General features: G+C 36.3%; 1 protein-coding gene and 1 long non-coding RNA gene across 3 annotated transcripts; both read left to right on the top strand.

Annotated features, from left to right (window-relative positions):
• Positions 1-92: 92 nt before the first annotated feature.
• Positions 93-25,716, top strand: LOC129787384 (dnaJ homolog subfamily C member 13). 2 transcript variants are annotated; one of them, XM_055822920.1, is made up of 9 exons: positions 93-226; positions 645-1,231; positions 3,494-6,972; positions 9,587-9,990; positions 11,219-12,175; positions 13,278-14,451; positions 14,532-14,705; positions 24,559-24,940; positions 25,022-25,716. In XM_055822920.1, the coding sequence occupies exons 2-9, from the start codon at positions 760-762 to the stop codon at positions 25,135-25,137; spliced, it is 7,158 nt and encodes a 2,385-aa protein (XP_055678895.1). In that variant the 5' UTR covers positions 93-226; positions 645-759; the 3' UTR covers positions 25,138-25,716. The 2 variants fall into 2 exon arrangements, with proteins under 2 accessions (XP_055678895.1, XP_055678896.1); XM_055822921.1 differs by having other exon boundaries at positions 104-174.
• Positions 16,240-18,923, top strand: LOC129787403 (uncharacterized). Its single transcript, XR_008750229.1, has 2 exons — positions 16,240-18,645; positions 18,725-18,923. It is a non-coding gene; the product is annotated as an uncharacterized LOC129787403 (long non-coding RNA).

Raw genomic sequence — 25,716 nt, 5'->3', positions numbered from 1 at the left:
TTTGAATTTCCCGCGCTTCCCGCGTTTTTGTGTGGTTGCAATCTTCGGGTGCTTTCGGCTTCCGGCTGTCAGATTTCGTACGAACTTCGCCTTCAAGTGATTTCTCGCAGTGTTGCAGTGTGAGAAACAAGTCGGAAAAAGGAGAACAAAGTGTGATTTTTCACGTGAAAAAAGGTCATTTTTCTTGCTATTTGTGCAAATAAATCATCGGAAGTACACACTGGAGGTACTAAAGATCAAATTCCCGGGGAAATTGTGGGAAAATGTGTGGAAATTTGGGGTTTTCTGAGGGCCTTGTTGCAACTTTTCCCCTTTTGACAGCTTGTCCACTTCTTTGATTTGCTGTTTTTCTCGTTTTTCCCTGTTTCCCCGCACTATTTCCTCACTTTTGCTCCCCTCAGGGCTTCCGGGCATTACACGTCCGAATTTGCTGGCCACAGAAGTGGTGGGGATCCCTCCAGGAATGGGGGAAATTGTAAATTTTCATTGACACTCATTGCAGCGGGTGATTCAGATCTCCCCATTTAGGGGGGCTTTTTGTCCGTTCTGTGTCTCGGCGTAATCTCTCGCTTCGAATACTCTTCAAAAACACCCATTTGATACCATTCCCACAGACTGATAACGCACAATGTTTTTGCTTTCAGAATGGTGTTATGAGATTTCTCGGGGAAAGGAAGCAGCAGAGACAATCCACGTGAAATCCCACACACAGAGAGAGAGCAAGAGAGGAAAGAATCAGAGCTCTGAGAGTCAGTGACAATGATCCCGAAGGAGAATGTGGATCTGGAGTGCTTCCTCGTGACAAAGCACTCGTGGAAGGGGAAGTACAAGCGTATCCTGGGTGTTGGCACAGCCGGCGTGTCCACCTACAATCCGGACAAGTTTGATTTGACCAATCGCTGGTTCTACGGGGATGTTGTCTCCGTGTCGCCCAATAAAACGGGCAACCCACACGAATTCCAGCTCACGGTGCGCAAAGAGAAGAAACTGGACACAATAAAGCTCTCATCGGAGTTCCGGAGTGAGATAATCTCGTCCATTTTGCGCTTCCACAAGGAGTTTGTGGAGAAAGTGAAGCCCGTGCAGAAGTATCAGGCCTACAAGCATCACTGGTCCGGCATTAATCTTCCCATCATGCTGGAAGTGACGCCCTATTCGCTGGATCAACTCGATCCCGCCACGGAGACTGTGATGGCCAGCTACTGCTACAAAGACATCGAGGGCATTATTGGTGAGTACTTCGCTGCCCCTTCATTTTTGACCAATAAATCACCAAATCACTGATTTTTCCAACAAGATTTTAATTTTTCTGATAACAACTTTCGCGGGGAGAATGAAGTTTTATACTCCACTCGATGAATTTGTTCCAAAAGATAAGAAAATTATGAATTTTGTACTTCAATTCTTATCATTTTCCCCTCACAAAACTTCCGAAATTTCCCCTTGAATAAGTCACACTTGCGGGTGGCAAGGGCATTGGGAAAATATTTACAATACAAAACAACAGGGGAGGGTAATTGAACTGATGGAGACTTTTTTACTTAAAAAGTTAAAGATTAAGAGTTTTAAGGCAAATTGCGTGAAAAAGCAATTAAGAGGAGGGATAGAAAAGAAAGTTAATCAACATTCTCGATCTTAAAATAAACAGAGAATAGGAAAAAAAATTAATAATAAACTTCTGCTTAAAATTTTTTGAAATACACATAAAGGCCAATTTTGGCCATTGTGGCCATTTAGAAAAATGCTGAATATAATAATTTTCTTAGCGAAAGCTCTGTTTATTACTGCAAAAAACAAAAGGTTTAGTTAATTAAACTTCTAATTTTGGTATTGACAAAATTAGAAAATTATTGACTGACAAAAATATTAGGTTTTTAATAAAAAAAAAGGTTTTGTACAGATTTTTTGTAAAACTCTTCATTAAAATTTTACTTCTGTGACGTTTTGACCCATTAATTGAACTTTGGTTGATTTTTTTCACTTTATAAAAATATAGATTCTTATTTGATTCTGACCCATTTCCACCCTTTAAATGCTGAATTCTATTTTTGATTAAGAATTGATTTTCTCTGTGTTTTAATAAGCCTTAGAAGTTTATTTGTTCCGGTAATGTTACAGAAGTCTTCCGGGAATATTTATTATGGATGTTTTTGAATAGTTTTATATTAAAATTTTATTTTGCTTTATTTAAAGTTATGGAATAAAAATTCTAATATTAACTGACAAAATTATTAAGTTTTTAATAAAAAAAAATAAAGGTTTTGTGCAATTTTGTTGTAAAATTCTACTTCAGTGACGTTTTAATTCATAAATTGGGTGATTTTTTCAACTTTTCTGATTAGATTTCTAGTTGATTTTGACCATTTTTGACTTTTAGATCTTGAAATCTTCCTTTGATTAATCATTGCGATAATAAAAAAAAGGAAATCTTTCAAAAAGAATTTGGCTTTAGAAGTTTATTTTTTTCTGTAATGTTAGTGAAATCTTTTGGGAGCTGAATTTTGGTAAAATTTGGAGATTTTTTTTAATAGTTTTAGATTGAAAATTTATTTCACAATATCAAAACTATTGAAACATGATAAAACATTACTGAATTATTTTTCAGAACATTCGTTAAAATATAGATTTTGTCTGAGAAGTGAATATCCGGAATATCCCGAAAACACTTTTCTGAAAGAATTAGCTTTAAAATTGTATTTCATCTATATTCAAACAGGCTTATGAGACCACCTAGAAGGAATTTAAAAAATCAACGGTTTTGAGAACTAGTTGTTTTCTTGAATTTAACAGGATTTTTTCTTTATAAAAATGATTTAAAAAATCAATTTATAAGACATTTTGATGTTCTTGTTATTAGCAGTTCAATCTATTCAATCTTTTTATTACTATTTCCCGCATTATCCTTAAAATATTAATCATTCATAATTTTTTAAAAAAAAGTTCGAGTTTTAATTATTCAGTTCAATCACCCACTTCTATACTTTTCTTGCATTTCCCTGTAAAGTTAATAAAAAACTTTATCCGGCTTTTTTTTACTTTGTAAGCTTTCCAATAAATGAAACATTTTCATAACAAAGCCCCACAGAATTAGTTCTAAAAGTCAATGACTTTACCATAATCTCCGGCTTCTCTTTATGCTTTGATATATTGCCAATAAATTCAAAACATTTTATGTTTACAAAATAATTTGCAATTCTGAGAAAAATTCGTACACATTGAGAATGCAATCATTTGTGTGCTGTGTGGTCAGTTTTACTTCCCACTCGACGTCTGGGATGAACATTAATGAGAGCTGGGAAAGAACAAAATGTGGTTGTTGTTGATGAATTCATCGTATCAAAATAATTTGCTGATTAGACTACTAAAGTAAAACTTCCCTCTGTGAGGTTTTAATGAGTCTCTCTACATTGCGCGATAATGCGTGGAAGTAGGACAAGAGGAGGAAAAACTCTGAACGTTTAATTAGAGATTTATTGAAATTTCTTTTTTTTAGGCATTCAGGACTACGATGGAGGCATTGTGGTTGTCTGCGGAGGCTTCAGTCGTCTGCACTTATTCAAGGCTCTCAATCATCATGAGATCGTGCAGAATATTGTGCAGTGCTCCTCACAATTCCTTGCGTTTGACATTAAAGTACTCAAGAGTCAAATAACAATGGAGAGATTCGAGAAGGAGCGCTTCGGGACGTATTCAGCGGATCACTGTCAGACGTCCATGTCGGAATTTCTCGTGCAGAAGATCACACCGCGACATTCAGAGCCAACACGAAGGACGCTTTGCCTCACGGAGACGACAATCCTCGAGAGGGATCCGCAGACGTATACAATTTGCACCCTGAGGCCACTTACGGAGATCTTTGCCCTCGTGCGTGATCGTGAGAATATTCAGATGTTCTGTATTGAGTACAGGAATGGTTTAGTGAGGACTTACCTCACAAATGATCGAGATAGCTTGCTGGCCACCCTGCTGGATGCAGTGCGATCGTGTGGGAATCAAGATGTGCACGTGAGGATATCGAAGACACCGCGGGGGAAGCGTGTGGGGCCCCTCAATCATCCAGTGGATGAAGAGACTGAGGGGCATATGCTGCGCTATGTGATTAATAACATTCAAAATGCTGCAAAACGAATGGAAATCTTGGAGCGTTTCAACGCAAACATTCCCTACAGTGGACTGAATTACAGCGTGACGCAGGATAGTTTGTTTGCGGAGAATAAGGAGCGATTGATTGTGGGGGCGCTACAGGCACTGAGTCAGAAGGAAGTCGATGGGACGGAAAAGATGCCAAATCTCGAGGTTGAGGCAACTTTTCACGCTCTTCGACGTCTTCTGGCCAGCAAAGTGGGGTTTGCTTCCTTTACGAATTTGCCTGGATTCCGGGAAGCTATTGGCGTGAGGGTGGTGTCATCGCTGCGGAGGAATGATCTGGCCGTTACGTATGCTGCCATTGATATGATAAATTCCCTCATGCATTCAATGAATGCGGATTTTGACCTCAAACAGGAGCAACTCAACAAGTTTTCCCTTCTCTCCTCCAAAAGTTTCCTCGAGAGTCTCCTGGAGATGTGGACGGGGCATGCTAATCTGGGTAGTGGTGCGCTGGTTTTGTCAGCAATGCTGGATTTCTTGACATTTGCCCTCTGTGTGCCGTACAGTGAAACAACGGATGGGAAGCAATTTGATGTTTTGCTGGAAATGGTGGCATCTCGCGGGAGATCCCTCTTTCGGCTTTTCCAGCATCCTTCATTGGCCATTGTCAAGGGAGCAGGGTTAGTGCTGCGATCGTTGATTGAGGAAGGTGGGCCTCAGGTGGCGAATCAAATGCAAACTCTGGCACTCGATGAGGCAGCTCTGTGTCGACATCTCCTGATAGCCCTCTATACGTCCAGCAATGATCCCACAATGGCAACACATCGACAACTTTCGAGACATTTGGTTGGTCTGTGGATCACAGACAATGATGACGCAATGCAGCTTCTGCAGAGAATCTTCCCAGCAGGATTGCTGATGTTCCTGGAGAGTGAGGAGGAAGTCCCAAAAGGAGACGTTGAGGAGGACAAACTAAACTTCCGGGATAACCTCAAGCTTGCCATTCAGCACTCAAGCAAAGGGGCGCGGAGTGTGATTGAGAAGCATCTCGAGGGAATCAAGCATTGGGGTTTAAATCTCATTGATCGTCAGGAGAAGGTGAAGCAGGCAATGAAGAATCGCCCAATTGTCCTGCGCAATAGGAGGCAGAAGAAGAAAACAACGGAGAGTGTGATGAATCTTCCGCTTTTCTTCTATCAATTCCAACAGAATCATTCAATGCCAAATCTCATTTGGAATCACAAAACACGCGAAGAGCTCCGGGCAGCGCTTGAGAATGAATTGAGGCAGTTTTCCAATGATAAGGACTTGTCGGGGAATATTCTTGTGGCGTGGAATTATGAGGAATTCGAAGTGACGTATCAATGCTTGGCGGATGAGATTAAAATTGGGGATTACTACATTCGGTTGATCCTGGAGCGGGATGATTGGCCACAGAATCTCGTCACGAATCCCATTGAGCTCTTCAATGCACTCTATCGGAGGGTTTTGTGCCGGAATCGCGTGAATGATGATCAGTTGACGGTGACGTCACTTCAGGCATTGGCAAAGGTCTACAGGAGGTACAATGAGGAGATTGGCTACTTCAGTGACATGCCGTACATCCTGCAGATGCTGGATCGGTGCTTGTCGCCAGCCTTGAGGGATGCTCTGCTAAATCTCGTGAGGAATCTCGTCCTGAACAAAGCCAATTGTCGTCCACTCACAGATCACGTGAATTGCCTCGTGGATCTCATCACATTGGCGCATCTGCATCGTGGAAGAGCCCTTCCGAACACCAAGACAAATGTCATTGAAGCAGGACCCAATATGACGGGATATGAGGAGAAGGATTGGTACTACAATGTGGAGCGAGAAGGTGAGAAACCCGAGAGATGTGGCCCTGTGACGTTCAGTGATCTCAAGGAGCTCTGGCGGAAGGGCGTGCTAAACCCCCGGACACGCTGCTGGGCCATTGGGATGGATGGATGGCGTTCCCTGCAGCAGATTCCGCAACTCAAATGGTTCCTCATGGCCAAGGGAACAGCGCTGTACAATGAAACTGAGCTTGCCTCCCTTATTCTTGACATTCTCATCAAGTGCACGAGTTTCTTCCCGAGTCGTGCACGCGATGGCGCAGCTGTTCTCATCCCGGGGCCAAAACTCTCCCGGAAACTATCTGAATTCATTTGCCTCCCTCACATTGTCCAGGTTTGCCTGACACACGATCCCGGATTACTGGAACGCGTAGCAACGCTGCTTTGCCAGATAATGGAAGATAATCCGGAAATGCCAAAAGTCTACCTCTCAGGTGTCTTCTACTTCATGCTAATGTACACAGGGAGCAACATTCTGCCCATTGCACGATTCCTCAAGATGACACACATGCGACAGGCTTTCCGTGGGGAGGAAACATCCCAATCGGGGATAATGCATCGAAGTATCCTCGGACAACTCCTCCCGGAGGCAATGGTGTGTTTCCTGGAGAATCATAGTGCAGAGAAATTCGCCGAGATCTTCCTGGGGGAATTTGACACTCCAGAAGCAATTTGGAATTCAGAAATGCGCCGCCTGTTGATTGAGAAGATTTCCGCTCATATTGCGGACTTTACGCCACGTCTACGGGGTCACACAATGGCACGATACCCTTACTTGGCCATCCCCATCATTAGCTACCCTCAGCTGGAGAATGAGCTATTCTGTCACATTTTCTACCTTCGGCATCTGTGTGACACAGTTAAATTCCCCAATTGGCCCATTCCGGATCCGGTGCAATTGCTCAAGCACACCCTCATTGCATGGCGGAATGAGGTGGAGAAGAAACCGCCGCAGATGACGGTGCAGCAAGCATACGAAGACTTGGGGATTGACCTCACAAAAACACCAAATCCCGATGAATCCCAGGTAAGCATTTCACAAAGAAAGTTATTAATTATTCCATGCAGAAGATTACCTATTTAGGGAGAGGATGCATCTGGCGAATATTTTGGTTTTTTTAAGCGAATTCTCCGAATATTTCCGAAGATCTGAATATTTGACTTGACATGAACATCTTTTGTTAAAAACCGAACAACTCAAAACCGGAAAAAAATCCAAAAACGTATTTAGGACTTTTCGGTTTGAATTTAGTCCTTTTTTGGGGGTTTAATTTACTACTTTTCGGTTTGATTTAAGTGTTTTTATGCTTGAATTTAACATTTTTTTTTAGGCTTAGATCTAGTTTTTCCCAACGTTTGCATCAATATTTTAAAATCCACGTTTTTTGTCGGACGAAAAGCTCGGATTTAAAAATATTTAGGCTTAGACTTATATTTGAATTTCCTTGGTGAATAATCCGAATAATTTCGTCCAGATAAACTCCCCTTGGGATGCAATGAGGAAGGATTGCTTGATGAAGGTGGATTTATTAATCAGATCAAAACTCTGTCTCTCTGAAATGAAGGAAATGCATCTCTTCCTTTGTTCATTAAAAATTCAAGAAGCTGTGAATAAAGTAAAATAGTTCGTGGAAATTTTATCTGTTAAACTGTAAAATTATAATAAAAAAGAAAACTTGCAAAATGGTGAAAAGGGGTGAGATTCTAAACTTTCTCCAATTTAAATTTTAGATTTCGTTAATTATTTGGGCTTTGATCTCAAAAGTTTTAAAATCCTTACTGAGAAATGTAATTTTGATAAATAATTAAGGACTTTTAATTCATATTTTGTTTTAGAACTTTGGTTTTGATGATTTGTGAAGTTAATTTAAAAAAAAATGAAGCTTTTCAGAGCAATAATGGGTTAAAGCACCATGATAGAATCATAACTTAGTTACGAAAAAGATTATGTTACTTTTTTACATTTTAATCATATACTTCGTCTTCGCAACACTTTGTGGGAACCTATATAAGGCTTGTTACTTTTTTACATTTTAATCATATACTTCATCTTCGCAACACTTTGTGGGAACCTATATAAGGCTTGTTACTTTTTTACATTTTAATCATATACTTCATCTTCGCAACACTTTGTGGGAACCTATATAAGGCTTGTTTCTTTTTTACATTTTAATCATATACTTCATCTTCGCAACACTTTGTGGGAACCTATATAAGGCTTGTTACTTTTTTACATTTTAATTATATACTTCGTCTTCACAACACTTTGTGGGAATCTATATAAGGCTTGATACTTTTTTACATTTTAATCATATACTTCATCTTCACAACACTTTGTGGGAACCTATATAAGGCTTGTTATTTTTTTTACATTTTAATCATATACTTCATCTTCACAACACTTTGTGGGAACCCATATAAGGCTTGTTACTTTTTTACATTTTAATCATATACTTCGTCTTCGCAACACTTTGTGGGAACCTATATAAGGTTTATTACTTTTTTTTACATTTTAATCATATACTTCGTCTTCGCAACACTTTGTGGGAACCTATATAAGGTTTATTACTTTTTTTTTACATTTTAATCATATACTTCATCTTCACAACACTTTGTGGGAACCTATATAAGGTTGGTTACTTTTTTACATTTTAATCATATACTTCATCTTCACAACACTTTGTGGGAACCTATATAAGGTTGGTTACTTTTTTACATTTTAATCATATACTTCGTCTTCGCAACACTTTGTGGGAATCTATATAAGGCTTGTGACTTTTTTACATTTTAATCATATACTTCGTCTTACTTTGTGGGAACTTACTATATTATAGGGTGTATAAATTAATTCGCCAAAGATTAGTATGATTCGCTAAGATTCGCCAAGACTCGCCAAAAATATCGAATTATTCGCCAGATAAACACCCCTTGATAAATTCCTTTTCACTTACATACATAAAGGAAAGTTTTCCTGTTTATTATCGTAAAAATAAATGCACAAGATGAAAATAATTCTCCATGTAGAAAATTTGTTAGAAAAAGGTTGTTGTGGGCATTTAGCGAGGAAATTGTTGAGAAAACAGCGTGAAGATATTTATATATTTACTTTACCAGATATTTTCAACATCCTCCCTGTTTTTTCTCTTGAAGGAAAGTTCTATTTTTTGTTGTTCTATTATTTTTCGCTTTTCATCGCCATTTACCGAATTTTTTTCATTACTAATTGAAATGCTACACTAAAGGGTATTGGAAGTGGACAATTATGAGTAAATTGTCTGTGGGAATGACACAAAGGATAAAAAAAAGAGAATCTACAAAAAATAGTTATTTATTTAAACGGATTTATATTTAAATAAAACGAGTCAGTATGTACCCCCAACAGTGAAGTAAATTTAATCTCGAATATTTCCAGGAATCAGGATATTTTTTCACTCGATTCTGTCTTGCTCAATCAAAGGGTTGTAAAGAGTAGAAAATTCTCGGAAATTTTCATCAAATTTATATTCTACGAGATGTTTATTAAATGCTCTCAATTTTTTCAGCTTGAACTTTGATTCAATTTATTAGTTTAACGACTAACGAGTTTAGAGAGATGCTTTATTAGGAACTTTTTAATGAATAACTAAATGAATTGATTGCAGGTGAGAAAGAGCTACTACCGCCTGGCACAGATGTATCATCCAGACAAGAACCCAAAGGGGAGGGATATTTTTGTGCGCGTGAATCAAGCGTATGAGTTTCTGTGTGCCAGAACAGCAATGACTGATGGACCGAGTCCCAGCAATATTGTCCTCATCCTCCGTACGCAATCAATCCTCTTTGATCGATATGCGGAGGAGTTGAGACCATACAAATATGCGGGATATCCGCAACTTATTAAAACAATTCGCCTCGAGACGAAGGATGATCAGCTGTTCTCAAAGGCTGTACCACTTCTCAGTGCTGCAGCTGAACTCTGCTACCACACGGTGCACTGTTCAGCGCTGAATGCTGAAGAACTAAGACGGGAGGAAGGTATTGAAGCTCTCCTTGAAGCCTATTCCAGGTTAGTGAAAATTTTCATTTTTTATTAAATGTTTTTTTTTTGTGTTTTGTGATAATGAAAAAAATATCAAAGTGAAAGGGATCAAAAATCAGATGAAAAATTATCTCAAAAATAATTCTAAAAAAATCTAATTATCGAGAAAAATTCAATAAGATTATTTTGAAAATTCCGTTGAATTTTTAATAGGGACCTTGATTTTCTAGAATTATATATTAAAGAATTCTCTGAAGTGTTGTCAAAATACAGATAAATGTTTTAGTCGTAACTTTTCATTGAGTTTTACAATATCAGGAAAAAACATCACACAGGAATAATTAAAATATATTTCTTGGAATTATTTTGAGTTCTAAGACTTGTTTTAATTAGTTTTTCATTCACATTTAATATTTTAATGGATAGAAAGAATAATAGAGTAAGATAAATAAGAATCAGTGCGGAATTGCTATGAAAAAATTAAAAAGCAATGGTAAAATAAATACGGAAAATGAGAAGACATTCCATGGACGATTCATACGAGAATTGTTAAATTTTGTGGAAAAGTGAGAAATGTTTGAAAAAATCGTTCAAATAAAATAATTGTTTATTGAATTTTTAAAGAGGATTTATGACAATTTTTATAAACTATCTTTCAAATATTTATTCTGGGAAATGTCTATGGATTGTCCTACAATTCTCCACAATTATTCCATTGTTTTTAAATTTTTTTTTAATATCTTTAAAAAGTTTACACATAAATTATTAAATGAAATTCGCGTTAAAAGTTCTTAAATTCTTTTCAGTGAGAGAAAGCGTTTTAAATATTTATTTAACCCTTTAGCGTCCACGTGAAACATTGTAAAAATGAAACATTCTCTCTTTTCACCACGATAATCATTCTACAGAGCTTTCAAAAGAATTTTTTTTTGGAATAACGTATTTTTCTGCCTCTGTGTGAATTTAATACCTCTTTTAATTTTGTAAAACAAATAAATTTAGAAAACGCGAAAGGGTTAAAATAAAGAAAGTCATACGAAGTGTCTGTGGATTTTCGTATAATTCTCCATAAAATTTTTACCTAATTTTTAATATTCTTCGTAAAATTAATTCTTTATTCTGGATTCATTAATATTTTATAATTTTCCTGTCTCTTTGTTCAAACGACTTTGCCTTGAAACTTTTTATGAATTCCCAATTGTGTAGGACAGAGCATGTCTTTGATGAATTTAGACGTTTAAAATTTCCCTTTTAGATGCGTTTCCATCATGGGTGCAGACTCAAAGCCCGAAGCCCTTCACTATCAGGTTATTTCGAATATTACAATGTGCTTTGAGGTTGCGTGCAACTTTGAGAATTGCAAAAAGAAAATTTTGGAACTGCCACAGCTGGTTGTGGATGTATGTCGAGTGGTGTACTTTAAGCATTCCCTCTCTGTGGAACTCGTGACGAGTCTGGCGGCAAATAATGTGGATTTGCAGTGTAGTTTAGTGAAGAATGGTGTGTTGTGGTCACTTTTGCTCTTTATGTTTGACTACGATTACACGCTAGATGAGAGCGGGGTGGCCACAGATGAGAAGTCCAACAATCAGACGGTGGCGAATAATTTGGCCAAACTATCTGTCTTGGCGTGTGTCTCCCTTGCGGGGTATGAGATGACAAATTTGGCTAAACCAAAGGTGAATCAACAACCGCTACCGCCTCCGCCAAAGGTCACAAGTCCCAATGCCAATAACTATCAAGGTGGTACGAATTTGGCCATGCGGAATACCTACGCCACACAGGCGAAGAACCCTCTGCAGGGGGAGAAGCAAAGGGGGAATTTCAAGTTGTACATCGATGAGAAGGGTGAGGAGGCGGTAGCCGATGAAGCCACCCCGGCGGAGGATGAGAAGAAGGCGGCGGAATGTGAGAAGGTGGATGAGAGGAAATTTGCAATAAGTGGCACACCGGAGAATGTTGTGGTGAAGAAGATTCTCGATAAACTCGTTACGCCATTTGTGGCAAATAAATTCGCAACAGACCATGACACCCAAGTCCTCAAGATGCTGACGTCAAACACGAGAAATCCCTACTTAATTTGGGACAATGGCACGCGAGCCCAATTAATTGACTTCCTCGAATATCAACGTACAACGAGCTCCAAAGAACAATATGAGGATGTTACGGATATTTACAACATCGTCCAAGGATTTGCCTTTGATGCTCACAAGTAAGTTGATTAACCACATTAATGCCCCTTAAATGCTATATAGAAGATTTTACGGATGAAATGTTTCAATTTAATCTCTAACGAAGTCTTTTTTTTTTAATATAATTACTTCTTTGGAAATTAAATTTTTTTTTAAAGAAATATTATAATAAGTTATTATGAAAGGGAAATTTCATTTAAGGAGGAAATCCTTTGAAATCAATATTAAAAACTCACTCAAATGATGAAAAAGTTTTCCTTCAATCTTTATTTATTTTTCTTGGTTGTACTGAACAAATTTATTTATTACAAAGATTCGCTTCTCAAGTTTCAAGCAGAGGCGTAGCCAGAAAATTTATTTAAGGGGGTGTTTTTTTTTTATTGGAGAAAAAAATGGATTTTTTTTAATTCAGAGGAAACTTAAAATGAGGAAATTTAAATTAAAACAAATTTCCGTAAAGTATAACGGTTATTAAATTAAAATTATCAGTTTTTATGTTTATTTGAACCATTTGACGTTTATGTTTTGACTTTTGGTCAAATTTTATCAACTTTTGACATTTCTTCTATTTAGAAATTTTTTAAATCTTTGACGATTCTCTTTTAAAGTTTGACATTTATCTTCTTACGTTTGATTAATTAAATGATTAATCCTTTGACATTTTCTTTCAAACGATTGACATTTGTCTTAAATGTGTGGCGATTCTTTATCTTTCTACGTTTGATGTGTTTTTTTGAACGTTTGACATTTATCATTTTAACGTTTGATGTTTTTTTTTCTTCAATTTTTGGTCGATTTTTATCAAACGTTAAACATTTCATATAATTGAAGTTTCTTTTCAAACGTTTGACATTTACCTTCTGATTGTTTGAAGTTTTTTTAAATTTGATTTTGAATTCGTTTGAAAATCCTCTTTCTGTGAATTTCTCTGAATGAAAAAAAAGTCCCTGGACTTGCTGAATTTTTAGGATGTTTTAACACCCAAACGTGCCTCCTGGCTACGTCTCTGGGTATCAAGAATGAGTACCCATATCCTTTTTCTTTTTCATTCGTTTGAAAGAGGAAAAGATTAAATATTTCATCAGATTATCATTCCCTTTCTCCGTGCTTTCTCCTTCACAGGGATGAACTAACGATTGGGGGTATCTTTATAAGAATCTACATCGATATGCCGACATTTCCAATAATAAATCCCAAAACTTTTGTGATTGATTTGCTGGAGTTCCTCAAGCAGGGCTACAGTTTCCTTCTTGGCCAACGACCCACCGCCCGACAACCCCTTACACCGGCTCAAATGATGACTTCCACCGTTCCTCTCCGGCCAATACGCGTGGGTGGGACGAAAGCCGTTAGTGCGGAGATGGATGGGGTGCTCACGGAGTACACAAAGTCCCGCACGAAGACCTCCCTGGCGGAGGAGCAGCAGCAAAGTGTAAAGTATGACTTTGCAGCCAATCCCAATGCAATTGAGCACATTGTGATGGTGCTCAAAGCCCTAATTGCGGTGATTAAGTCCAATCCAAATGTGGAGATTCAGTGTATTGGGCACTTTGAGATGCTCTTTGGGTTCCTCTCGAAGAATCTCTCAAATCACGATGGGGAGATTAAACCGCTTGCATTGGAGATTGTTTCCCTCGTGTCACGCAATAAGGAGTGCGTGAGTGAGATTGCAGCTTGTGAGATACTCGGGCATTTCCTCGTTGCCATGAAAGATAGGGATTTAATGGAGTTGCAGGTGAAAGTTTTGGAGACAATGAGTGGCTTAATAAATGTCCAGCAAATGGTGAAGGAGGCACAAATGAAGGGAGCTGTAATTTACCTTTTGGATCTCTTCTGCAATTCCCGGCATCCGAATATTCGGGAAGCAGCAGCGGAGATTCTCTCAAAACTCACGGCAGATAAGTTGAGTGGACCAAAAGTGAAGATTTCCGTGGGGAAATTCCTCCCGGCTGTCTTCTTGGATGCCATGATTGATTCCCCGCCGATTTCAGTGCAAATGTACGAATCAACGCATGAGCATCCGGAGCTTATTTGGAATGATGCAACACGTGAGCGTGTGAGTGATGCCGTGACGGAGATGGCGAGTAGTTTCTACGTGCAACAAAAGGAAAATCCCAAACTCCTGTGGAAGGATCCAGAAATCCTTCAAGATATCGTGAGCAATGAACTTGTTGTTTCCGGTGTTTACCTACGGTTGTATGTGGCAAATCCCGGATGGACATTGCGGAAGCCAAAGCAATTTCTTTCGGATTTACTTGATTTTGTCGTAGAGAACATAAGCAGGGGTGGCAATGAGGTGAGTTATTGATTGTCCCGTCAGGAGCACGTGGTGATGAGAATGATTTTTGATGTTTGTTTGTTTTTCTCACTCTGCAGAAGCAAAAGGAAGTTCTCGATATTTCAACAAATGCCTTAGTTTCCCTCCTAAATGTTCAACCAAATCTCGCCGATAATATCCCCGTTCTTGGGCACATACCCAAACTCTTTCGTCAATTGTCCATTCAACCGAAAAGTGCTTTAACCGTACTACATCAGCTGTCGCTATCAGACGTGAGTACAACTTTTTCATTTTTTTTATTCAAATTTCTGGGAAATTTTGTAAAGAAAATTTCTTGAGAAGTTTGGAGCGATTTTTTTGCGAATTGATTTTCAGAAAAAGTTTATCTATTGAAGAAAGTTAAGAAAAACTTATTTTTCTGAGAAAAAATTGAAGTGAAAGGGATTGAAATTTAAAGAATAGATAAACATGGAAATTTTGTGAAGTTCCTTTTTTTTAATTTTCGAATTTACCTGATAACGGATTTAAAATATTAACTTGAGATCTAAAAAAAAATGTTTTAATGATTTTTCCTTTAATTTCAAAGTATAAAACACCTCTAAGCTCACATTGTTCGTTAAAAATTCATCAAAATAATTTAAAATTACCCTTAAAACTCGAATTTATTCACTTTTCTTCAAGATTTTTGATATTTTCATCAATAAGAAATGATAAAAGGGATGGAAAATGCAAAATAAAGCAATTTTCTTAGGATATTAAGGGGGGTCTCTTTGGAGAGCTGATGAAATTAAATATTTTTATTTTTTTGGGGTTTTTTTAAACTTGGTTTTTTTTTATATTGGTTACATTTGTAGCCTAATTATTGAAGAGTAAGAAAATCATTTTCCGCCATCTTAAATGCGACGCCATCTTGAGATTTTTGTCAAAACACAAAGGTAGGTTTTCCTCAGGATCTACTGGATGGATTTTGATGAGGTAAAAAGCAAATGAAAGAGGAAACACCAATGCAGATTTTGATGTACCAGAATTTTGAATTTCCACTCTGGGGCTGAGAAAAGTGGGAAAATGTGACTTTTCTTCAGCCATTTTTGACGTTTTCCCACTTTTCTCAGCCCCAGAATGGAAATTCAAAATTCTGGTACATCAAAATCTGCATTGGTATTTCCTTTTTCATTTGCTTTTTACCCCATCAAAATCCATCCAGTAGATCCTGAGAAAACCTACCTTTGTGTTTTAGGACAGTTCTGTGAAAGAGACGGAAAATCACAAGATGGCGTCGCACCTAAAATGCCGAAAAGTGATTTTCTTACACTTCAATAATTAGGCTTCAAATGTAACCAACATCGGGAAACCATGTTTAAGAAAAACCCCAAAAAATAACAATATTAATAATGTGTAAATTCTAATATTTTTCCCAAGAGACCCCCCTTAAAGCTTAGAAAGCTCCCTGAAAGTTGTAGAGTTCCGTATTTTGATCACATATTTTCAGGGGAGCTAATAAAATTATTTTACGGAAATTTAACTTTTCAACCCATACACATATCGTTAATTTCTATTCCAGATATTCTATTTTAACCAATAAATGATACATAACTTTGTTGCTTAATTATTTATGGTGCTATGCAGGAAAAGAATGTCAAGAGAAAATGATCATGACATTTTTTCCTGACATTTTTTTGTCATTCCCTCTCACTCCCACTAATGTATTTCTGTATCTTTCGTCTTTCTCTGACGCATGCTTCCGACATTTTCATCATTCTTTTCTGTGCACTCAACATGTTTTTCATTTCGTATTATTTTCTCAGTATTTGGGGGTATTTTCCCCAAAGAAAAGTGGAAAATGCTTAGCTAAAGAGCCCACAGTGCCAGGAAAACAGTGGAAAATGGAAATTTACGGTCATTTAGCGGCCAAATATGTGAAAATGCGCGAAGTGAAAAATCAAAACATTCTTTCCCTGACCAATTTTTACGGGATTCTTTTCTAGATTTTGACCACACAAATCACTTCTTGCGGGCTTTTTGTATCTTCCTACAGGTCATCTGCATAGGGAAGGTCGGCCTGGGGTCAGGGAAATGCTTCCTGGGTGGTGGAATCCCACCTGAACGCGAAAAACTGGTCCGGGAGTGAATGTTTTGCTGTCAAACTTCACTGTTTTCACTTATTTGGCCGATAAATACCCACGATTTTCCACTTTTCACACTTTCACAGGCACTAAGAACACTTCCACAAGCCGCTTTTCACTTTTCCCGAGATAAAATATCACAATTCACAGAGAAAATTGACGAAAAATAAGAAACGTGTTGACTACGCAAGAGCTTGAAAAAGAATGTCGCAGGAACCCCATAAAGAGTTGTCCTATTATTGTAGACATGTCTATGGACATGTCTAACAGCAATCCAATGTGATCTTTTTTCAGCGAACATATCCAATGAAAGTCCAAAGGATTATCATTGGACATTCGTTTGGGATATGTCCAATTACAGTCTTATATCTAGTCTAATGATTTTTCTTGGGACGTGTCCTTCACTTGTCCTATATGAGTCCAATTTCCGTTTACATTGAACGTTTCCAATGCCAGTCCAATGGATTATCATTGGACATTCGATTGTGATATGTCTAACAGTAGTTTAATGTTTAATCCTACGATTTATGTTAGGACACCATAATCAAACGTCCAATGCTACTCCAAGGTAATTTCATAGGACATTCTAATTGAACGTTTCCAATGCCAGTCCAATGGATTATCATTGGACATTCGATTGTGATATGTCTAACAGTAGTTTAATGTTTAATCCTACGATGTATGTTAGGACACCATAATCAAACGTCCAATGCTACTCCAAGGTAATTTCATAGGACATTCTAATTGAACGTTTCCAATGCCAGTCCAATGGATTATCATTGGACATTCGATTGTGATATGTCTAACAGTAGTTTAATGTTTAATCCTACGATGTATGTTAGGACACCATAATCAAACGTCCAATGCTACTCCAAGGTAATTTCATAGGACATTCTAATTGGACGTATCTAATGCCAGTCCAATAGATTACCATTGGACATTCGATTGAGATATATTCAACCATAGTCTAATGTTTAATCCTACAGTTTACCTCAGGACACTTTAATCAGACATCCAATGCTAGTCGAAGGAAAATTTATAGGACATTCTAATTGGACATATCCAATGCCAGTCCATTGGTTTATTATTGGACATTTGTTTGAGATATGTCCAACGATGGTCGAACGTTTAATCTTACGATTTATCTTAGCACATCTAATTCAAACGTCCTATGCTAGTCCAAAGGAATTTCAGAGGAAAGTTTACGTTAGACGTATCCAATGCCAGTCCATTAGTTCATCATTGAACATTCGATTGGGATATATCCCACGATTGTATAATATCTTGTACTACGATATCTCTTAAGACGTCTAATTCAGACGTCCAAAGCTAATCCAAAGGAATATCATAGGACGTTAAAATTTCATATATCTAATGCCAGTCCAACTATTTTCATTGGACTTTCGACATATGCTTCCATCGATATGTCTTACGTTTGTTCAAATGTCTTTGTTCTGTGAAGAGTGCGTGTGTAGCAGCGTTGGAAAATGGAAAAATGGGAAAAATATCCGGAAAAATAGCAAAGTAAGTACATTATACACTAATTAGGATATAGTTAAACGATGTGTATAAGAAATTAAGTTGCAATTTATATAATTGTACGCGAAAATAGAAATTTTCTTTTTTACAGGTTACGTGTTTCGACAAGTCCAGGTGAGAGATTTTTTTCGAATAAAAGCAGGTAAAAAGAGAAGTATTTTAATTAAAGAGCGCTCTTCTGTAAATAGTAGAAGTAGTCGGGGTAGTAGTAGTAAATATTATGTATGTAATATTTGACAAATTTTTCTATTATTCCATTATTATTCATTGATTTGTCTTTTCATGCTACATGTTCCCGGACAACTTCTATTCTCCGGACTCTCCCAGGCTCCCCAAAAAGAGTGTCCATGGACAACCCAATGGATTGTCAATGGATTCGTCCCATGTGTCCCATGGACTTTTCTTGTTTTTTTCTTATATTCTGTAATATTCTTACAGCTACATGTTCCCGGCGTTCCCGGACAACTATCTTACGGATACTCCCACGTTACAAAAGCTCGCCAAAGAGAACTATCAGCATTTATGACGAAGGGAATGGAGAAAAGAAAAGGTACTTATCATTGATTGATTATATCTCATATTATTTTGAAGATTTTACTTAATATTCATAAAATTATTTGTCTTTTCAGACCGTGCCTTGGAAAACAGAAGTAGGAGAGCATCCCGTGTCTTGGAAAACAGAAATTGCAGAGCATCCCGTGTCTTGGAATACAGGAGTTGCAGAACATCTGAAAGACCCAGGACGTCAGAGTTCAACCGCCGAAGGACAAAGTATCATACATGTAAGATTTATATATATAATTTTTAAATAAAAAAATAAAAAATTAATTCAAAGCGTTTTTTAGTAAAAAAAAAAAATAGAAAAAAATTGGACATATCCTAAGCTATTCGTATGAAATGTCCTACGACGCGTCCGCTAGAACTTTTCTAAATACGGACCTGTCCTATGCTATTCGTATGGACTGTCCATTGATGTATCCACTGAAAATTTTGCACACTGGATATGTCTTATGCTCTTTGTATAGACTGTCCCATGGATTGTCCTCTGAGGTGTCTGCTAGATTTTTACTCTACACGGATCTGTCCTATGCTATTCATATGGATTGTCCACTGACTCGTCTTCTAAAAATTTTCTAAACACTGGATATGTCCTATGTTCTTTGTATAGGCTGTCCATGGACTGTCCCCTGACGTGTCCAATAAAAAATTTTGTAAACATTGGACAAATCCTAACCGGAAATAAGTGACAAGTCCTATGATCTGTCCAAAATCTGTCGTACGAAAACAAGACTCGGAAGTCATGAAAATGTCTTTGAGGATGTCTTATTTTGTCGTAGGACAGAATATAAGAAAAAAACAAGAAATTTCCATGGGACACATGGGACGAATCCATGGACAATCCATTGGATTGTCCATGGACACTCTTTATGGGGAACATGTTTTTTTCTGTCATTCTTTTTCCAGCTCTTGTGAAGTCAACGTATTTGTAAGTTTTCTGCAATTTTCTCTGTAAATTGTGATATTTTAGCTTGGGAAAAGTGAAAAGCGGCTTGTGGAAGTGTTCTTAGTGCCTGTGAAAGTGTGAAAAGTGGAAAATCGGGGGTATTTATTGGCCAAATAAGTGAAAACTGTGCAGTTTCTATAGCAAAACATTCACTCCCGGACCAATTTTTTCCGCGTTCAGGTGGGATTCCACCACCCAGGAAGCATTTTCCTACCCCCCACACAGACCTTCCGTGTTGTAGATGACCTGTGGGAAAGTCCAAAAAACCTGCAGGAAGTGATTTGTGTCGTGAAAATACAGAAAAATATCCCGTAAAAATTGGTCAGGGAAAGAATGTTTTGATTCTTCACTTCGCGCATTTTCACATATTTGGCCGCTAAATGACCATAAATTTCAACTTTTCACGGCTTTCCTGGCACTGAGAACACTTCAGCAAAGCCCATTTTCACTTTTTCATGGAAAAATATCCCCAAATACTGAGAAAATAATACGAAATGAAAAACATGTTGAGTGCACAGAAAAGAATGATGAAAATGTCGGAAGCATGCGTCAGAGAAAGACGAAAGATACAGAAATACATTAGTGGGAGTGAGAGGGAATGACAAAAAAATGTCAGGAAAAAATGTCATGATCATTTTCTCTTGACATTCTTTTCCTGCATGGCACCATTAGTCATTAATAAATGTTCAATCAATCATATTATGCTCAATTTAGCATATAACTGATTAACATTAAAATAATGAAAATACCACAAAATGACCATTATGGGCAAGAGAATAGAATTCAACGGAAATTTCGTTATTTTTTTATTAAAAATAAATCATTATTAAAAGAATTAAATACAAAAATGCAAAGGATGGAAAATATATTGGATGAATTGTTGCTCTTTTCTGGAATGAAGGACTTCTTTGCTTTTTCAAAAAAATAATTTTGAATTGATTTATGAAAAGGTTTCATGTTTGAGAAAATGAAGAATTTTCTCTGGAGAAAAGTACTTTTCTCATGCTTTTCATTCAACTTAGTCCTACATAAAAAGAAGTCCTGTCAATGTATTCTGCGTTATATTTATTTCATGTGGAAAATAGCACCTTTGAACTATTTTTGCATAATGAACTATACTTTTTCTTTAAAAATATGTACGTGTGCGCATTTCTTGCATATTGAACCTGCACAAGAATGAAATTCGTAACAAATAAAGAACAATAGGGGAGACCGGGGTAAAAATAGTCAATTTGCATAAATCCTTATCTGCAGGATTCCCCAAGGGCAAGAAAATTTCCTCGATAGGTCATTCTTATAGGAAATTTCCTGGCCTACAACTTTGTCTCAGACCACTTTTCTCTATCTCCCCGGGAAATATGAGTTTTCGAGCTTTTCCTAAACCCTTCTGCTTCTGACTTTTTTAAAACGCGGCGGGTAAATATAGTCACCAGTTGGCTAAATAAAGTCGGTCGAATTTTCCGACATTTCCAATGATTTTCCACCTGAGAGATTGATAGTAGTTGATAGCTAAACTTCTCACCTTTTGATTCACGACAAGGAATTTCACTTTTATACGCACTAAAACAGAGAATTTTGCGATTTTCTCAAACACTCCATTTTGCAACAAATGAATAGAAAATATGCCAAAAATTTCGATCTCCCATATGATTTACATGGGATGACTAGATCTACCCCAAGGGGTATGTTTTGATTCAAAAAATTGTAGAGAAAAATCATTAAAAGTTATTGAAGAATACACCTTGGCAATGTTTTCTGTAGTAACCCAGCTAGTGAGAAAAATTATCAGATTGGAAAATTGCTGAAGGAAAACTTCGGAAAACGCGTTTTTCTCAATACGCAAAAGTTTGGGAAATGGGCCAAAAATCTATTTTCATTTTTAACTCCTAAAGTACTGATCGCATAACCTCCAAATTACTGTCAAAAATTATAGGTTAGTAGGGCTTTCCACCAGAATTTTTTCCGATTTTTCCGATTAATAACTTCGGAGAAATTGGCATTTGAAAATTCGAAAATGACTATTTTTACCCCGGTCTCCCCTACATAGGAGAAAAAAATGCATAGAGGAACCTGGGGTAATTCGGTGAATTTTTGGGAGATAATTTTTCCTGAGTTCCGTGGAAATATTTGAGATTTCCCATGACAACTATCTTATAGCAAATTTTCCGGACTACAACTTTGTCTCAGACGATTTCTCTCTATCTCAACGGGAAAATGCTTTTTCAGGCCATTTTCCAAACCCTTCCACATTTGCATGTTCCAAAAATCTTGGGGTAAAATGGTGAATGAATTTCAAATGCGTTTTTCTTTGAAAATCCATGTCTGAGAGGTTACTGATTTGCTTTGGGATAAACTTACCTGTTTCGATTGAGAGATTTCACTTCGTATCGTAATGATTATTCACTTTTTAGTCCTATAAAATTGATAAAACACAAATTTTGTCGAAAAGCACTTCCATTTGTTTGTTTTCTACAACTTCCCGTCAGATCTGTGTGCAACAAAAACCCAGCGGACAAGGAATTTCATACTCGTAGGTACTTTGGTAGCAAAATCAATATAATAATTTATTTAACAAGGAGAAATTTTTTTAGAAAAATTAGCAAAAAAACATTACTTCGAGTTAATTAATTGTTAATATTACCTAATCTACCTAATACATATTATTTGTGAAGAATTGAATGGAATAAAAACATTGATTTTGTTGGGCGAAAATTTTGGACGATTATTCCATTACGCGTCAATAGTAAAATAGATTGTAGAGAGAGAAAACACTATATGAGTAGAAGGAGGCAAATTTTTCACCATTTTACCCCAAAAAATATTCACCGTCTTGCCCCAAGTGCTGCCTTTTAGTGAAAACTTTATAATAGAAAACTCGGAAAATTTGTGGGAAAAATCAGAATAGGTTTGTGTTCAGCAATAATTGCTTTATTGAAAAAATGCATTTTCATAATTTATTACACAGAATAAGATGGTAAGAATTGAAATATGGTAAGGTGGTAAAAGTAACTTTAGACATCGGAAAATTATTTTCCTCAATAAAATCCAAAGTATTCGTTCTACATAACTAAAGCTTTCTGGGAATATTAAGAGGTGTAAGAAGCACCTGTTAACTGAATGAGAATGATTAGGACAATGTATTTCATGAGATATTGAATTTAATTTTTTTCCCGATTCACCATTTTACCCCAGTTACCCCTAACTAAAGTTTATGGATATTGTTGGGATAAATTTTAATTAAATAATGAAAGGAAGACAGCTAATTGCTTTAATTTCTTATTTTTTTGACATTTTTTATTGATTTTTTTTTAGTTTCAAATTATTTAAGACTTTTTTTTCATTTTGCAAAGGAGCTTATTCGCTTCTATATGGGATAAAAGACTCATTCGCGGAAACAATAAGAATACGCCCAATCTTGTAGACCAAGATATTGACACTAGATATTGACAAATTTCAACGAAGCGCATAAAAATGTTTCATGCTGTTTTTAGCTTTATACAAAAAATAGAATTGTGACGTCATTGTTCACATTTTTGGGCAAATTCTTTATGTTTCTTACCCTATACCGATCCCAGTGGAAAAGGGAAAGTCTTTTTAACAATTTATTATTGATTTCTAGATTTTTTTTAAACAATTTTTCCATTCAGAAACAAATAAACTCCTTTCTTACATTGAAAATTGTTCTTCTGTTCATTTAAGAAATGTTTTCCGAAAAGCTTTTAGTAAATAAATCTACCCAAATACTCCCTACAATATACGGAAAAATTGATTCCTCGAATTTTGTTAAGGATATAGAGAGGGCAAAAAAAAGTTATTTGAAGCACGATGCTTTATATAGACAGACATGTTTTACAATGGATTATTACATTTTTACTTTTTCCAATCCTGTGTGATGTTTCAGAAGAAAAAAAAACGAATGAAATTTTCCTCAGATCACGTTCCAATTTAAAAGCTTTTAAAATATGGATTTGGCGAAAAATTGTGTTTTCCCAATTATTGTTTAATTATTATTTACTCGAAAAATGGGTGCATTGTATGTAGTTTTCAACTAATGAGTCTTGACATCATATAAATTCAGGCAGTTTAGGTTTTCTTTGAAGGTCGGAATAAACTATTTCTAAGCTAGAAAATAACTGGAAAATTTAAAAAATATTATTAAATTTGATAGAAAATGAGAAATGATAAAATAAATGTCAAACTTTAGAATTGTTTAAGGAAATTGCCAAAAACTGCTAATTCGAATGCAATGGGCTTAAATTTTTATCCCTAAATCTCTATAGGGGAGACCGGGGCTAATAAAGTCACTTAAGGGTTTGGAAAAAGCTCAAAATATCATATTTCCTAGCTAGATAGAACAAAATGATCTGAGAAAGAGTTGTAAGGCAGTAAATTTCCTAAAGAAATTACCGATACATTTCACTTTATCTATTTGGGAAATATGATATCTTGAGCTTTTTCTAAACACTTAAGTGACTTTTTTAACCCCGGTCTCCCCTACATTTAAGTTCATTTCCTTAACAATTTTAAGGGTCATTTAAATGAATAAATAACAATAAACAACCCCTAGAAATGATTTTAGAGAAAATTCTTAAATTTGTTAATAAATATTTAAATAGAGATTTATTTAATTATTTGACTGAAGCTTCAGTTAGTCGCAAGAACTGTGTGGGCTTTTAAACTTTGGTTAAATATTTAATAGATTTGACCACCCACAAGCTTAAACTTCATCATTCAAATTATTTAATTTGCATCGTGAATACCTACAACAGCCCTACTACCTACATATACTCTAAAAAGTTCCCTCGTTGAGAGCTTTTGATTGTGCTTTCAAGGAAAATGTCTGATTTCTTTGATTTACAAGACGCCCCACAAATTCTCTCTTTAATCAAATATTATTTCCTCTTCCGTGATTTACATTGAGTAATACAAAGTATTGAATGTGCATTTCCCTGTTTATAGATTTGTGTAACTGCAATTGCGCAGACAGAGTGCATAGAGTCACTGAAAAAATGCATGGAGTGCAATAGAGAATTGACGGCAATGACGTGTGAAACCCTCAGCAGGATGTTCAAATGTCAACACGATTCACTCATAAGGCAAGCGCTGGAGTGCAAATTGATTCCGTATCTGTTGAATTTGCTCACAACGCGCCTCGAGTTGGGGGATAATCCGGCAATGGTGAAGGCACAGATTGTGGCGGCACTCAAAGCAATGGCAAATAATCTCAATTATGGGGATCGTGTCAATGAGATTCTCAATGCAAGTTCAGTGTGGGCGGAATTTAGGGATCAGAAGCACGATCTCTTCATCACGGACACGAACATTCGGGGATATTTGACGGGTAAGTTGAGGATTTTTTATTTTAATTGATTTTTGGGGGGAAATTTAACATTTGGGATGTTTTTTTTCTTGCATGATTTAGGAGTAAATTCAACAGCTGGATACCTCACGCAGGGTCCGAGTAAAACTGTTGAAGTACTTACTTCACCACCACCTATTGATCGTGATGATCCTCTAGCCAGGAATTCTCTTGAATAACTTTGCAAAAAAAAACACGATGTGACGACACACAAATTTATACATAAAATGGATTTTACAATGATGTATAAAAGAAAGAAAATCTTGAGTAATTTTTTTTTGTGCACAGCCAGTGTGTATAAAGTGGTATATTTTATATATACCAACTAATGTAAATTATGTGATATACTTAGAGATATTTTATACACGAAAAAAATGCAGAAAAAGGAAAAAAAAATGAAAAACAGGAAAGAAAATTTTCATGGAATTGAGGAAAAAAATATAGTCCTTTTGTCCTCAAGACTAAAACCTATCAGAGATAAAAGGAAATCTATCAATAAACTTTTTAATTATTTTTTCATACACATGTTAAAAAAAATAAAATCATGATTAGCATGTAAAAAAATTAAAGAAAAATGCTAAAATATTAATTTACAGAGATCACAGCGTGGTCAAGTATTATAATGAGAGAGAAAGAGAGAGAGAGAGAGAGAAATGAAGGATGTTTTGCACGTGAAATTGCAAAAAAATCAAAATAACGAGCAAAATAATTTTCATTTCTGTTGCAATGAAAATAAAGAACACAAATGAAAGAAGAAA

Source organism: Lutzomyia longipalpis, chromosome 1, assembly GCF_024334085.1.
Source record: "Lutzomyia longipalpis isolate SR_M1_2022 chromosome 1, ASM2433408v1".
Lineage (NCBI taxonomy): Eukaryota > Metazoa > Arthropoda > Insecta > Diptera > Psychodidae > Lutzomyia > Lutzomyia longipalpis.
The sequence above is the reverse complement of the archived record's forward strand: the minus strand, read 5'-3'. Positions and strand labels throughout refer to the sequence as shown.

Bases quoted from the DNA above. Each gene is read 5' to 3' on its own strand.
- LOC129787384 (XM_055822920.1), top strand. From the start codon at position 760: ATGATCCCGAAGGAGAATGTGGATCTGGAGTGCTTCCTCGTGACAAAG. The intron at 6,973-9,586 runs GTAAGCATTTCA...AATTGATTGCAG, and splicing joins CAAATCCCGATGAATCCCAG to GTGAGAAAGAGCTACTACCG. The intron at 9,991-11,218 runs GTTAGTGAAAAT...TTTCCCTTTTAG, and splicing joins CTCCTTGAAGCCTATTCCAG to ATGCGTTTCCATCATGGGTG.